A 17,141-nucleotide genomic window follows, 5' to 3' on the forward strand; every position below is an offset into this window, starting at 1 on the left:
CAACATTTAGTGAATCAAACTCTAAATTTAACTGTAATCTGTGTATATCTTTCAATTTAACTTACACTATAATACATATCCTGTCAATGTCACTTCAAAATAAGAGATTCAAGACACAAGGACACACACATTTTTGGCCAGAATAACCATAGAGTGAGACACTAATGTACTTAATATTATGTCGCTTAAAATAGTCGGTGGCTTCAGGGTGAGACATTACGTCTTAATGGCCAAGACTTTCATGAATCAAATTCACTGCACTATTTTGTCTTAATGGGGTAGTTAACCTTGACTGTTTCACCTGCAGCTATGATAGATGAGAAACTTTGTTAAAGCATTAGTCCTGGTTAACAGCACCTCAAGCAGATTTAAGCACATAACAAAAGAAGTAAAAAACAGTAGAGGGAAACAAATTCCTCTATTAATTTATTTTTGACTGAAATAAACCTATTGTGTTGGTGAAAGCATGCATTCATTTGACATGAGAGTATTTATATCTAATGAGAACAGGGTTGTCTAAACAAACGAAGGACCGCAGCAAAAGCAACTTAGTACTTAATTTATTAGCGCCAAGAAACGTGAACTGGATTTAATATTTAATAGAGAGGACATTTCCTAGTCTGCAGTAGCGAAAGAATTGACATTGCTGCTTAATAGGATTTAACAATTATTATGAGCTTTACGGTGAGTCAACAGAGCAAAAACAATGTTAGCACCAAAATGTTTTCTTTCAAAAATAAAGCCTTTGCTCATTTCCTCAAGGCACCCTGGGCTTACTCATTTTCCCTTGGTTAATGAGTTCCAAGAGAGCTTTATAAAACATTACAGACACGCAGAAGGGGGTCTTCAGCTCCACCACGTTACATGACCTCAGGTTAATTCTCCTGATTACTATGATTTGAGCCTCATCACTTTTCTCTTGGTGCCCATTCCCAGGTTCCATCCATTTTAAGATCTCTCTATCAATAGAATAACCAAAAAGTAAAAACCTTACATCAGTGCAAATGTCACTACTCAAAATGGAGTCACGCACATCTTTTGTGAATATGCCAGTGAGCTCAATACAGACTGGGCAAATCAAGTTTATTCAACCAAATGCATGAATAAAAATAAATAAATAAATAAAAAGCTGATAAATTTCAATGAAGCCTTCAGGGTTTTGAAAGGAGGATTTTTGATATCTATACTCAGGCATCTATCAGCTTGAGGAGTCTGATGAGTACGGTGCTTTGAAGTGCTCTCTGGATACCATAACAAGAACAAGGGGCTCTTTAAGATAATGAAATGACTGTTGCTAATGGAGCAGCTTGTAGCGTTTGAGGTGTCAGGGCTGATTTCTACAGTCAGGCATCATAAAGATGTCAGATCGTTAGAGTCAAATTACATTATTATCAAACAGAGCGATCCCTTTGCCAATAGCTAAGAATGGCTGAGAAAAATATTAATTTACTTTATCTGCAAGTTGCATTACCAAATACAGCATTAAGCCTACTTAAGCTCCTAAAACCCTACAAGCTACTCTAAGGAAAATGAAGAATGGCATAGATCACTATCTATTTATGTCTTCACTTTTTTGGATCCAAGCAGGCCACCACTTATTTTGGGTCAGACACACACATAACATGACACGCATCTCTGGAAGATCGATGAGTGTACTCCGTTAGAAACATATGTGTTATTGAGGTGACAAATCTGTGCAGTCTGTGCTTGAAGGAATGCTGACTTGTCAGTAACTGCCTTGTTTAGGACACAGAGCCTAGCTAGTCATGGTAGTACAAAAACTGTTCAGAAAGAGATAAGTCCAGGTCAGGAATGTCTCTGTTCCCAGGGCAAGCAGGGTGGATGGATGCAGGAAGATAAAGGAATGTAAAAGGTAAGATAGTGAAAAGGAGAAGGATTGAATGACGCACAAATGAATGCAGACAGAAGAGGAAACAGGAAACTACAGAGTGATGAATGGAAGAGAACTGAGAAAGGAAGAGGAGGATGAGATAAATGAAAAAAAAAAGAGTGGCGACAACAAGCAGGGTTGGAAAAAGGAGAAAAACAGAAAGAATATAGAAACAAAGAGGAAAGAAGAAAACACAGATGGAAATGTTATCGGAAGACGGAGGGAGAGTTGAAATTAACTGATAGGATTATATGCAACTGCATGTGAATACTAAAATGTATCTGCCAATAGCTTCTAATCAATTGTTTTTAATTTTTTTTGTTCTGTGGCATCAATCTGAAAAATCCTTTTTAAGTCACAGACTGCCTCCTCCTTTTTGAAGCAACCATGACAACAGTCATGCTGGGGAGGAGGTATCTTAGATCAGAATATGGAATGTTATCAACAGAGTCTGAAATCAATGCAGCATCAAATGGACTTGCGGGCTACGTCTGATCTGATCCAATATCCATTATGCTGGGGGAGGGATTTAGATAAAGCCTGGCAAAGATATGCCTGGAATGAGTGATTTGAAGAGATTTGTGTTTGTATATGGGTGTGATTTTGGACAGTATCTGAGGGGCACAGCCAAATGTCTATGCAAGTTTGTGCACATGAGAAAGTGTAAAGGCATGACGTTTTATTTCAAGGCATACCAGATAATAGATAAAAAATGTATAAATATATATATATATATATATCTGAGTGCTGTCTGCAGCCTATACTCTGCCAGTCACATGGTTGTCTGGTTGGGAGTCAGACCTAGACTAGGCCGTGTTTAAAGGCCATGACACAACAAGCCGATGATCAGCTGTTAGGAATGATGAATGTCTGTTGTCCTTGTTTTTTTGGTGTGTTATGCACCATCAGAACTGTCAGCCCCATCTGCCCGTGTTCAGTGGTTGTTTTTTTTCCCCCTTTTTTAGCTGGAACAACAGGTTTAATCGGTGTCAGCTCTGTCAGTGAGAGATCACACAGATAAGTTGTTCAGTGTAGCAAATGAGTGCATGAGATGGGAGGTGAAAGTGACAACAGAGAGCAAATTACTTAGTCTACTAAGAAACAACTTGCCATATTCTCAATCTATACACAAATATTTCAAATAACACTGGTGTGAAAATAAGCAAACACTGCCTTGTATACAAATGTTAGCTACATGGACTTCCAGTTTTCCTTATTCATAACATAAACGTACGAGAAGCAAGAACTGTTTTCTTGTTCTTAATGCCATAAAAACAAAATGACGTAATTTTTTTCCCCACACACGTGCTTGGAGACATCTTGCAGGTTTGTTTTTGATGCATCAGCTGAGCAGAACTTTCTTCTCGTAGGGCTCTGAGAAGTATTGTGTGATTGGTTTGGACATTTAAGGTGAGCATTGTTAACGCAGAAAAGCTTGAAGTGGAACATTGTCACGTCCGCATTTTCACTGATACAAGGTTGAACAGATAGCTTTAATCAACAGCTTATCAACAAGGTGAAAACAACGAAAATGAACACAACACGTGGTAAAAATAATCTCAAAGCTTAAGCCAAAATGGATGGACAGAAAACACAATTCATTTAATTTTGTGGAGCCATCTCTAAATATACTGAAAAAGACAGAAAAGCAAAAGCAGTTCAGGTGTTTGTCCAACATGCTTGTGACAATGAGCCTCAAATGCTATGGGAAGGCACTGAGAAATACTCAGTAAAGTAGCTTCGTTCTGCTGCTGAGAGTGTAAATTAGTGCCTAGCCAAGTCAAGTGCCTAAAAATTAAGTGTAAACACAGTCTTTTAACTCTCAAGTGGGAAAAGATGATTACTGCACAACTATGAGACCACAGAGGAGGGAAGACCCAGTGCATCAGTGGCAGGAGGAGAGATTAGAGTGGCTGCACTAATGGTGATGGGTAAAGAGAAAAATACTGCATTTTCTAAAGGGTACACAAAATTGCATGAACTAGCAGAAATTGGTGGCACTTGGAAAATATATTGGCCATGGTTTTTAAAATGAAAGATAGAGAGCTGGTGTTATTGTATTTCTACCATCAGGTTACATGATCTCATTCTCAGAAAAGAAGCATTTTTTTGCACAGTTGGTGAAAAAGTGTCATTTAAGTTTTACTTTTATATTACTACTTACTAAGCACATCAAACTATTGAATAAATGAACAACTCTCAGAGCAGACCCCCTTCATTGTGGTGATTAAAATATTCCGTCAGGTACTTGACATGACAAAAGAAAGTCTTAAATACTTGTCAACTTGTACTTGGGGACTTTGTTTTTGAATGGAAGCAGCAAGTGTCAAAACTAAGAAATGCTAAACATGCTAAGCAAAACAATAACCGTATGGAAGGACGCCATTATCTTACACTGACCCAATAATGTATGACACACAGAAAACGGCCAACTTAGCATAGAAGCTACATGGATAACAGAAGGCATGACACATAGGTATGGTTCAAAATTATGTACTATAGAAAGCTGTGTAGATCTTGTATGAATTTATATCTTTGAGAAACCCACTCTCCCTAAAAATACTGTCAGAGGGATATGAATTCCTTTACATCCTCAGACAGACTGGCCCAGAACAAAGTTTTATCATCTGTTAATTAATTCCATGGCCACCAGAGCTTGCTGCTGCAGGCAGCTAATTAGTTTAAACAGCAGTAAAGACCAAATCCTGCATGTATCACCTTCTGGCTGTGACCTCACAAGAGTTATCCACAGATTTTACCAGGTGAGAGAATGAGAGAAGCATTTTGAAGCTGTGAAATGACAGCAGCTAATGGGGATCTAATAAATAAACAAACAGTACAAAAAAATTATTCACATATTAAAAATGACTTTTCTGAAGCAAGTTAGTCAGAGACCATCTATGGGTTTCACAAGTCTCCTGTCCACACTAGCTGAAGGATTAAAAGCCTGAACGATTTGACTGGTATATTTTTTAGTAGTCTGTAATTTACAATGTAGAGCTTGCAACATATTTCATAGTACATGCAGTAAAACTGAGAAACCCCCTGCTATATACCCACCAAGCAACTTATCTGAGTTTGGAAGGACTGAATGTGTCTAATCGGTCACGCAAACACAGGCTAGTTCAATGATGAGTCATTTCCAATAAGTTACATCTGCCTCTCAACAAGCAGCACTTCAGATGACGTGGCTAGAAAAATCTATGAAATATTAATGTTAAATCTACAGCCATTTATTTAACTCTTACTCTGCACTACAAAAGGCATTTTCAGGAGTTGACAGAATACTTCAAAGTGCATTTTAGGTGGTTCATAATACTTTTTTGTACTTCTGCTGACCTACCATAACAAATGCCCTCCCACACACATACACCCAGGTCATCTCTATCAATATTCGGGATTGTTGCATGTTATTACCATTAACCCTTTTAAATTTAAGTGGTTTTGGCAGCACTACGTCTTTCAGCTATATAGTTGGTTCAGTAGATCACCCTTGGTGCTTGGCATGCGGACATCCCTTTTCCTTTTTCACTCTCCCAGCATTCCAAGTGGAATACATCACCTGCACATTGCTGCCAAGGACAAGACATACATCATCCTGTCAGGACAAGAGCTGGGATAGAAGGAAAGCATGGCAAACAAATGGCACTACCCTCGCTCCTAAACCACTATCCTCCTTAGAGTGTGGAAGAATGAAACTAAAATCTATTCAGGCAGATAGAGCATATTTGAATCTGAATCAAAAGGAAAACATAATAGAGAAGGGGAGTAAAGGAAACGATTGCAATCCTTCAAGTACTTACTGAAGTACAAGAGACTTGTCAAACACAAGTTATCACATATTTGGCCAGATTCTGACTCTTCTAAAATTAGCTTGAAATGAGTCAAACCAAGTCACTGACCCAAAAAAGTAGAGGGAAACTAATTGTACAGAACACGGCCACACAACAGAAGCTGATGGCTTCCTGTGCAAGTGTTCTTGGCTTATACTTATCCAAGCTATGGATGCACAATAATAATCCAAAAGTTTGCAAGAATAAAAGATAAAAGGAGTATGGAAGCATTAAGCTCATTGTTTCATACTGACATGTTTCCTGTTTTATTTTCTATCATAAATCCTAAAGACGAACAGCAGAAAAGATGAAACTGAATCAAAGCATTCAGAGAAGCTCATCTAACTCAGCAGATGCTGTCTGCATTTTTCTATGTGGGATGTGACCAGTTTATAGCCTCAGAGAGAGTACAGGGAAATGAACAGTCAAACACTGTCATGCCAACAATTTAAAGTGTTAGCTGACAACATAGAATTAAATTAAATCCCATCACTTCAGAGTTGTTTTGTGGGATGCGATACAACACACTTCTCTGTTTAGAAAAAAAACTCACTGACAAAAGAGATCACAAGATCTAGATTTTCACATTTCACACAGAATTACAAGAAAAAAAAATTAAGACAGCACATCCTCAGGCAAGGTTGATAGCCCATTTTGCATTTAAGATTGGTGAATTTGGATTAGCTCCAAAATTCAGTGCTTTCTTCATTTACAAATATCCACCTTTCTATAAAATTTGAAGGAAACCTGCTACATAGTAGTGAAGTCTTGTACAAAAAAAAAGCCCCTATTAAAAAATAACACAAAACTAAGGTGAGGTGTTTAAGTTTATAAGGGAACCAAATGGCATTAAATATAAAGGGGCCAAACCAACTGAGAAACTACATGTTACAAACCAAGGACACGTATTAGAAACACTGGTCTTTCTCAGAAGTATTATGTGCTAGTGTAAATGTTATTTCTAGGCTTGTGTTAAGGAAGAACAAACATGTGATCCATGTGGAGTGGTTTTGTGGTTTACCACCCGCCTCCTCTGCCTGTGGTATCATGTAACTTTGCAACAGGGGCAACTATTGTGGTTTTGGTTTAATATTGAGCTGTAAAGAACAGCAGCCAAAAAGGCTTTCAAGCAACAGGGATTTTTTTTTCTTTTTTTTTTTTTTATTGTGACTAACCTGAAGTTCCATAATCACTGAAACTCATTTTGGTCAACTGATTAAAACAATGTTTTCATATTTGAGCAGTTGATCCAATAAATTGAAATAGTAGAAAACATTATTAGAAAAAAGTATTTATATTGAATGTGCAAAAACGACTTTATTCCAATTTCTCCAAATTCTGTCCACAGAAAACAAGCCATCCCTACTGACAACCTTTTTCATACTAAGTAGATAAGAGTTAACCATGAAATGACCATGACAGACACAAAAGCAACAGTACAACTTTGATGGCAGGACTCCATTTAAACAAAGTAGAAAATACATATTACAAGGTGTTGGAACTGCAGGTATTCATTCATTTATTCATTTTCTATACTGCTTAGTTCAGTTTAGGGTTGCAGGAGCCTATCCTAGCAATTAGCAGGCGAGAGGCAGGGTACACCCTGGACAGGTCGCCAGTCCATCGCAGGGCCAACATAGAGAGACAAACAACCATTCAGACTCACATTCACTCCTATGAGGAATTTACAGTGACCAATTAATCTAACATGCATGTCTTTGGACGGTGGGAGAAGCAGGAGTACCCAGAGAAAACTCACGGATACACGGGGAAAACATGCAAACTCCACACAGAAATGTCATTGTTCGAACCCCTCCCCAGAAGAGGATCGAACCAGCGACCTGCTTGCTTTGAGGCCGCACTGTAACCACCACACTACCATGACAACCCAACTGCAGATATGATAGGCAAAAATAGGCATATAGTTCATGTGCAGGAACTCAGATCGACCATCCTCCCCCAACGATTATTATTTTCCCCAAGCTCTGTAAAGCCTGCATCAAGTTGGCTAGCAGCCCTCTGCCAGGGGCTTTGGCCGATACTGAGGATTAAAATCCTGCAAGTCTATAAATACACCTAGCAGACCAACGTCAGCAGCCAGCTAGCTACTGCACTCAGCTCTTACTACTGGATATCTGTCTTATGTTTTTCTCTTTTCTGCCTCTATCCATTTAATATTCTCACTGTTTGTCCCCTTTGTGTTCCCATTTCTAACCCCAGCTTCCTTTCAGTTTGTTTCCCATTTTTCTGCGACACTCCCCTCACCTCTCACTCTATTGCACTTATACTCTTGCACTTGGCAGGGCCTTTTAATTGGAAACAAGCTGTGCAAGGGCTTTTAGTTTGAGGTTATCTGACCTGCCTCCTGCCGCATCTTTTCTTCACTCTTTTGGCTGCATTAGAAGCTTGTCCACAGTGGCTGAGTGCAGATATATAAAGAACAACATGAAGAAGAGGAAAGCAGAAAGTAGACTAGCCTCTGGCTGTAAGTCAGGTGGAATGCAACGTATAAACAAGCAAAATCAGAACAGGGGATCTTTCTTTTTTCTGAATACACAAATACTTGAAATACGACTTGGTATTTTAAATCGTTTAACAGTAAGCTGTGCTTCATTTCAAAGGCATTTCAAATAACATGAAGAGGTGGCCAATAAAGATAAACAATAACCAGGCAACCAACCAGATAGTTTTTACTCATTCAAAATACAAATAAAATCAACTAAGATCATTTTAGCCATTTTTGTTGCAAGGTAAAGAAAAAAAAAAAAAAAAAGAAAGTGAACAAGACAAGACGGTGTAGAGACCTACATGATGTCTAGATGTACTGGCCACATAACATACACAACATTTTTATTAAAAAGGAAAAAGAAATCCATCCTAGTAAAAACATCTGGAATGTTACGTCTTGACTATTACACCAAAACTGTATGGTCTTTACAGGGAAATTATTGTCAGAGGCTGCATTCAGTCAGTCATAACTTCCTTGTTGTCAGTAGCAGAGGATTACAGGGATTTTTTGCACAAAGGACCACGGCCTGGCACAAAAAAGAGTTACTTCCACCCAGTTAGATCGCAGACTGTACTGTCTGACCCACAGGGCTGTCAGGACACTACAACTCAGCCACAATCATGGATCACCCTTCACAGAAAAGTTGTTACTTAACGATTGTGATTAGGGCTGCACGATTCAGGAAAAAATGTGTATCACGATTTGTTTGCTCAGAATTGAGATCACGATTCTCTGACACAATTTTTTCACAAAATGTTTTTTTACACAGAACTTTAAAAAAAAAGTCAACTTTAACAAGATGATGTCTGGACTGATTAAATGTATATTAAAAACCTTCTTAAAATGACCTTTTTGTGCATATTGTACCTGGAACTAACAAAGCCTATTAGTACTTGCCTATAAAACAACATTAATCATTAAATTAAAAAATAAAAAAAGTCTGTTCAGATCTGTTGCATTAATTTCTTATGGCTGTATATCCACTTTTTTCTAGAGTAATTTCAACTGAAGACATTTTCTACAGCCTTTCTTCATTTGAAAAATCAAACGACGTTATAGCAAGAGAAGAAATGCAAAAACTTAAACTGCACTTAACGTCACTTTTCTACAGGTATATATTACAAATATGTATATGTATATATATATATATATATATATATATATATATATATATATATATATATATATATTAGGGCTGGGCGATATGGCCTAAAAATAAAATCTCCGATTTTTTATAACCAAATCCGATTTCCGATTTTAATCGATTTTTTTTCCTTTTCTTTTACAAAACATAAATAAACTTATTAAAACATTCATTTGTTTATATAGATGAATGCAAGCAAAAATAAAGCATATAATGTCATAGCTCTTCCACCATATAAACGACTTCATATCTTACATAGAAATATGCGACACAATGCATCCGTGATCTCTTTCCATCTGGATCCTTATCATACAGGATCCACTGCAGAAATAATTCCCCTGATGAAGGTTGTCTCTTAACTAGGGTTTGTGGGTTAAGTTGATTTCTGCATCTCGTAGAGAGCAGCATTTCTCACCGCAGTTATACGCACAGCTAAATCCCAGGCATGAGTGAAGGGTCACTTTACTGAAAATCTGTCAGACAAACACCGTTCTGGTGTGGAGGGAGGGCTAAGTCTGCTGCTAACTAACTATGGAAAAAAATCCCGATTTTCAAAAAAATTAATCTCCAGAAATGGAAAATTCGATTTATCGATTTTATCGATTAATCGCCCAGCCCTAATATATATATACATACATACATACACACACACACATATATGTCGCCACTACCGCTTGGGTTTTTGTCGCTATGCATTTAAACCTCCTTCTTGCGGACTTTTCTTCGCTTTCACTCTCGCTCACTCTTTCCAAACACTGGCCTGCAGACGGGCTTCCGCCACTGAACCACATGTTGTAACGGCGCTCTACCATTGGCTGAGGGATGGCACTGCTGCGTTTGGGGACGCTTGAAAAAATCCGAGAGTTGGTTTGTGATACAGCTCGTGATATAAAATGCTTTGGAATCGCTGTGAGTAGAAATGAGATCATGTATATGTGTGAATCGAGATCGCGATTTTTTAACGATTTATTGTGCAGCCCTAATTGTGATAATTTGCATTTTTTAGCGTATGATCTTTGTTTGACCAAAGTAAGTTGCCACCAAATTCAATAAGAATAAATGCAAATAAAGAAGTAAATAAATAAATTCTAAATGTGCACCAAACTATGAACAGCTTAATCTGAGCGGTGTGTTGTTTATTTAATTGTTCTGCACAGATGTGAGGATTTAAAAAAAAAAAAAAAAAAAAGAAAAAGTTAGCAGCTAGGTCACTTAACTGCTCTCCCATACATATTTGGAACTCTTAAACCTTACTCCTTGGAGGCTTATTATGCTAGATCGCTAAATTGGGGATATAAAGCAGGTCTAGGTATGACTAACATGCTAAAACACAAGATTATAACTGCTTTGGTGTCACCCGTTGGGTTGTGTTTGTGAATTAGCAATGAAGCCCAGTGCTTTAGACTATCCAAGTTAGGTTTCTAACGTCAGCATATAAATATGGTGAGAAATTCAGTGTTGGTTAGAGTTGTAAATCACATTATTTACAACCACTTCATTCATACAATTATAAGCACTGGAACAACTTTACAGTGTGTGTGAATTTGACCATATTAAATTGAAGTATCTGAAATTTGAGTGTAAAACATGGGGCTGCCTCAATTGTTCCAAGATCTCTCGGTCATTCAACAGTTACAAGTTTAAAATGAGAAATGTAAACAGTTAGAGGGCAGGAATTACGCAGCGGTGTCCGTGTCTTTTAATGCCAAATGTGAGGCATACATTTTCGTACTTTCTTTGCACCTTGATCAACTATTCATTAAATAAGTCTCATAAAAAAGGTGTGTGGCGTAGAGAAAGGTGGAGGGGCAGAGCAGGAGAGCAGAAGGGAAGCTGTACCCGACTTTCTGTACAGCAGAACCTGCAGCTCTTCAGTATCAGACAAACATTAATATTCCCAGACTGGGAAATTTCACTGTTACAGCAGCTTTATGAAATGACAGAAAGAAAATAAATAAATAAAACTAAATTGTGAAATGCAGTTCTTCACCCTCAACATGGGATTGCATGCATCACACATAATTTTATAGAGTCCTCCAAATTCAGCACATCTGACCCAAAACATTCCCGAACATATCAACAGCAATTTTATCTAATCATGTTCAGCCAACGTAAGCAGCAGAGCAGAACACAGCAAGAATGCAAAAAAAAAAAAAATGGTGCAAAATTGCCCAATTTCTCTCCAACACAGCACATTTACTGCTCATGCTGTAATGCATGCTCCTTGATATCCAAGAACTTTACTTGCAGATCTGCTAACACAAGCACTAGATAAGACTGGAATCAGTTCATTCTTTTTCATAATATTACAGAAAGTCTGCATCAGACTTGAGGTAAAAAAAAAGGCCTGCAGACTGTGGCAGCATAATTTACTCAGGATGTACCAAATAAGAAGCCCTGAACACGCTGTAGCTGTTAGAAATTGGATACTCATGGATTATTTCTCCCCCAGTGCTAGTTAATGCCAGGAAGATTCATTTTGTAATGCCACACATCTCTGTGCGAATCGCCTGCCCCGACTGGACATAGCAGGAGCAGTGATTCAGCAAGAGTTGGCAGACATGACAGACTTCACGTCTTAAGAGTATTACAAAAAATACATTTTTCTCAGTAATTGAAGCTCATGAGTACCACATGGATTTTTCCCTATAAAGTCAGTCAGTAAACATGTGAGTGATGTTAAGATCTAAGGCAAACAAACACTTGCAGCATCGTAAAAGGAAGACATAACAGAAGCAAATTATAAGGGAAAGTACAGGAAGAAGAAACCTCATTCTCCCTGGAAAACACATCTTACCTGGGTTTTATAGGGCACCCCTAAAACATTACTATAAGGCCTATCACTCAAACAAACAGCAACATGGAAAAAGTGGAAATGGGGGTCAAATCACAGCTAACGCCTAACAACGATAGGGTCACGCAGGACACAGGTTGGGTCCTGGGCATTCCTGGCTGATGTAGTTGAGCTTGTCTGGGAAATGACTGAGCAAACAGGAGTCAGAGTAGCTTCCCCTTACTGGCACCAGTGCTTTGTCCAAACTAATCCACTCCAAAGAGCCACAGTCCAACACCCAGAACCATTCAGTCCCCTGTAACAACACAGCCCAGTCTGAGGGGGGGATGCAAAATGAATCCCACTGTCCAAAGCTGGAAGGCAGGCGCCAGTTTACTCATCAGATTTGAGTACAGAAAACAGATTGGCTTAGCCATGAGACTGGATGATGATCACAAAGCAACCTTTTGAGGCCACAGAGGTGTGCAGTGCAACCTTAATGAGGGATAGAGAGATAAAGTGCTGCTGATGCTCATAAAACAGTTATATATACATTTCTACAATGTCTGCCAGAGTACTGGGCCAAATATGGCAAGAAGAAAGGTGGAGATGTCAAAGGCAAGAGAAGAGAAAAGCAGATTTATCCACTGGTACATAGCAGGCCACGTGGGGAGATATAAATATTGATTAAAATTACATTAATACGACGGTTCCTGTGGGTGACATTTAGATAGTGTATTCATCTGAGGCTCATCATCCTTCACTAAAACACTGATTAAATCTAAAATGCAGCATCTAAAAAAGATACAAACACTAGTACATCTTAAAGAAATGCTCTCTTTCTGACATTCTAGGCTTTTATCTTTTAATAAGGAAGCCCTCAAATAGCAATTAAATCCAAGAAGAAAGAGAAGTTTAGTCTAAGAAAGGCACTGGATGAGTCTCAGATCAGGTAGTTAAATGTAGCACAATGACAAAAATAAGCATGAGACAGAGGATTGTGGGAAAAGCTCATACAGCATGTACAGTTATGTACTCACTTGTCATATTCTGCATTGTCTTTATCACACCGTGCGTCCTTGTGCTTCTGCCAGTCCTTTCCATGCTTACAAGTGGTGAGGAGAACCACATCCTCGGAATTATGCACGTGATATAGAGCATTCCTGGTGTCCGAACCTATTCCAGTCAGGTACCTCTTCCCCTTAAAAACCAGCATGTACTTCCTGTAAGGGGGGATTGTGTTATGTTTCAAATAACCCCTTTCCCCTCCTGTCCTAGAGTGGTCTTTAGAAAAAAGAGGGATAGAAACATCAAAATTGGGCCTAAAGTTTTCTGTGCTGATGCTGGCCTTGGCTAACATGGCAAAGCCAATGTCAAAGCCAAGATCTTCTGTATAATCTGGCCAAGTGCCAGAGTATAAATTGAAGATGATGTGATTTCTGCCTTCATTCCAAAGAGGAAGGCTCTGGATTTTTGCTTTCAAGTTATGCACATATTGAGGTGAAAGCTGGTCCCGATCCAGAGTGTCCAAACTCAGGACAAAGAGACATGCCTGTCCTGGATCTGATGTATAGAACCTGGACCCTTCAATAGAGGACAAGATGTTCTGATAACTCTCTGAGAGCTTTTCTCCTTTCTGCAGAGGGTACACATAAACTTTAAATCCATTCCTTTCACACAGTGAGAAGTCAAAACAGGACTCCATCCTGCAGCGTTTTCCAGTGCATTGGTCTGAGTTAGTGTCCCTCTTCTGTCTAGGAGATATGTGTTCAATGAGATCATCGCTATGCTCCTTCTCCCAGGTGCTGAAAGGCTGCAAGTAACCTGGTAAGCGACGCCACCGCGCCCCGGGGTGATAACCGGTGAGGCTGCGGTCATCGCGTTGATTGGGACCCCGTCTGGACAGCGGGACTTGTATCCCCCCAAAACAAAACAGCAGAATGAGACAGGCGCCAGCGAAGAACAGAATTAAGTATCGTTTTTTGGCCTGCATGTGTCCAACGATCTGAGAAAAGGTGTCTGGCGATGAATCCAAGTCGTCCCGAAGTTTTGGTCTCACCACCTCCTGTGGGAACGTTCCGCCATCTTCCCCCGGGCTGCAAGGGTTGTGCGCTCGCGTCTCCCTCCTTCTGCTTCAGATGCCTTTCACAAGTCCGGGAACTGATCCAACGCATGTGGGCGATTTTTAATGTTCATCTACCTCGTCTCCTCGTCAGTTGTATTAATGAATAAAAAACAGCTTTACCTAAACAGTGACCCGATACACTGAAATCTGGGCATCTCAATTCGCAAACCACTTCTCTTTGCATAACACCACCTTCGCTTAGCCAAAAACAGTCATTTTAAAACAAATCATTAACTTATATATGGCAAAACCGAAGACTAACTAATAACAACACTTAAGAGAACATACTTAAGTTACGTTAAAGCAGCAGCGGCGCCAGACTTGTTGCCTGGACAGTTAACTATTGTCCCTATCATACAGTCCCTACTGGAGATAATAAACCAAACGTACACCGGAGCGTTAAAATAAGATCCCGTCTAGGTAATTTCATTTACTGCGTCAAAAGGCAAATGTATCATTACAGCTGTTAAAACTACACAATAATTTTCTACTGACGATTCGACTAGCTTGGTAGCAAGCTAGCCAATTAGCTGGTCCTGAAACATCTCCAGTTAGCTTGTTAGCTAAGTGTTCGTTTGAAAGAGGCTTTAATGCTGGTTGGAAGTAGAGGCAGCCGAACAGTCTCCCTCTTCCCTCTAAAACAAACTATGTCTCTACACTCGTCCACAACTTGTCCGTCACTTGTCTCTCGAAACCGGCAGACTAGTATGAATTTCTCCAGTCATGAAAAGCGCTCAAGCGGTGGCTTACAAACACAAACAAGAAAGTCGTAGAGAAGACAAGCCAAGCAGCGCAGTACGGCTGGGCCGTCCCACCAACGCGACCGCTGCTACTAATGTGACGTTCCACCACGGCGCACGGTGCGTTACCATTGTCCGCCGTCACACCCGAAACGGGCGGGGCTTTGATCCCACGTTAGCCTCCAAAGAGGAATGAATTGAGATATTAGTGGGAAATAGGTCCGCAGTTTTGTATAGCTCATCATTCAAGTATTAGCTGGTTATTGAGTTATTTGTTCAACTTTAAAGATAGATCATCATTAGCATTCATTTAATAGACACAATTTAACCATTTGTATGGGACTTGTGAGCTGTGCCTTAAAGAGAAGCAGCGTTTCATTTGCTGGCTGTTAAATCCATAATTTTAATCCCAAATAGAAGTAGACAATAATATAAAAACACTGGGCCAGAGCAGCATAGTTTTCTTTGGCAGGATTTGAGCCAGCAGTCTGATGACACTGCAGCACATTGGCCAGGTCTTTTCGGTAGTAAGCCAGGATGTGTTTTCACAGCTGCCGTGGTCTGACAGACTACAAGTGATTTTCCAGAAACAGCAAGGAGGAATGTGAAGCTACGTTCCTCAGGAGCTGTGGACCAGCTCCCTGTACTGTTTCAATACCCCATGGACTACTGATCAAAGACAGAGAGGGATCTGGTGAGCACCCTTCTCACCCTTTCTCTCCTCCCTTTTCTTTGTTTGCCCCATGTCTGTGTCAGTCTCCCTATTCCAGCATCCCCCCCCCCCCCCCCCACACCCCTCCCACCCCTCCCACTTTCTCCATCACCCCTTTGGCATCCTTTCGATCTGTCCTCCTCTTTCATCCCTTAAACTGGACACAGGAGCGCTGGTGATTGATTTGAATAAATAGATGTTCCTTGGCTCCTAACATTCAGATGATCAGGTGTGTCCCCTTTATAAACTGGCTCAATTTAATTTCCGCTCTTTTAATTGGTCTATCCATGTGGAATTGTGACCATCCCTCCATTTACAGTCTGAAAATTACTTCTTCTCTTCCAGTAGGCTTATTTGGGTGCCTCACTTCAAAATTAACTAGAGGACAAGGCGACAGAAATTATATTAGTTAGATTCCAGAGGGGGGGAAGATGCATAAAAACAATGTGAATTTTCTCTGTGTAACTAACATGTGCAGTTTAATGAGACTACAGAGATGCTGTTCCCCTGCTGTTGTATTGTGCTTGCTGAGATGAACACTGGCCAGATTTAGAGCAGCAGGGCGACTGAGCCAGAGCAGCACTCCTACTGTGTAATACATGCAGTCATGCCAGTATCTAATTTGGATGCACCCAGGTCAGCATAGTTTTCCCAGCCAGGCTGCGAGTCAGCCTGCCAAGCAACTAAACAGCCAAATGGAGATTTATTATTTCCCTCCGAGTACATTTTGAGGTCATCAATTTACCAATTGTCAATAACTTAACACATGTCCAGCTTTGTTATTAAAACTCCATTCCCGCACTGACTGGAAATATATATTTGAGGCATGTGTAGAAACTATGCAGATGGCTACACACACGTGTGGCTGTGTAATTGCTATGTGTATGTGTGTGTCCCTTTTTCATGTAGAGCTCAGCCTTGGATGGGATGATTTAAGGTCCCATTTTGACTCAGAGAGACAGCCTTGGTGCAGAGGTTCATTCATCTGTGTTGACACTGAAATGCTCAAATCACATCTGAGCCCATCAACATGAACAGTGAAATGAAGGTTTCCTGTGACAGATGTGTGTGTCTTAAAGCAGAGAGGGTTAGTATGATTTGCCTCAATTTGAGTGGAAGCCTAAATGTACAGTGCATCTTGCTTCTTCCTCTTGTAGAAAGAAGTTTATACAAGGGTTTGATTATATTCTGTTACACAATAGACAAATGCAAGAACATTTATAAAAAGGTGCCCAGAAGGGGCGTTTTTGGATAAGAGGGGTGGTTTTTTCTTTGGAGATGTTCCTGTTTGTTGAAAATGAGTTCATTTAAATGCGTTTATAAAAACATTCATAGCAAGAGAAAGCCCATTCTGATGCTTAGAAATTGGGTGTTAATGCTTACTTTATAAATTTAGCAGTTATTGGAGCTTGTT

The 17,141-nt window shown here is 39.6% G+C and overlaps 1 protein-coding gene across 1 annotated transcript in view; it reads right to left on the reverse strand.

Moving 5' to 3' along the window:
• LOC121641862 (exostosin-1b-like) overlaps window positions 1-15,093 on the reverse strand; it is a 35,149-nt gene extending 20,056 nt beyond the window's left edge. The window contains exon 1 of the mRNA XM_041988204.1: window positions 13,191-15,093. Coding sequence (XP_041844138.1) covers window positions 13,191-14,143 — 953 coding nt within the window. The 5' untranslated portion in view covers window positions 14,144-15,093. The remainder of the gene's footprint in view (window positions 1-13,190) is intronic.
• Window positions 15,094-17,141: the final 2,048 nt, after the last annotated feature.

This window comes from Melanotaenia boesemani, chromosome 6 (assembly GCF_017639745.1).
Source record: "Melanotaenia boesemani isolate fMelBoe1 chromosome 6, fMelBoe1.pri, whole genome shotgun sequence".
Classification (NCBI taxonomy): Eukaryota; Metazoa; Chordata; class Actinopteri; order Atheriniformes; family Melanotaeniidae; genus Melanotaenia; species Melanotaenia boesemani.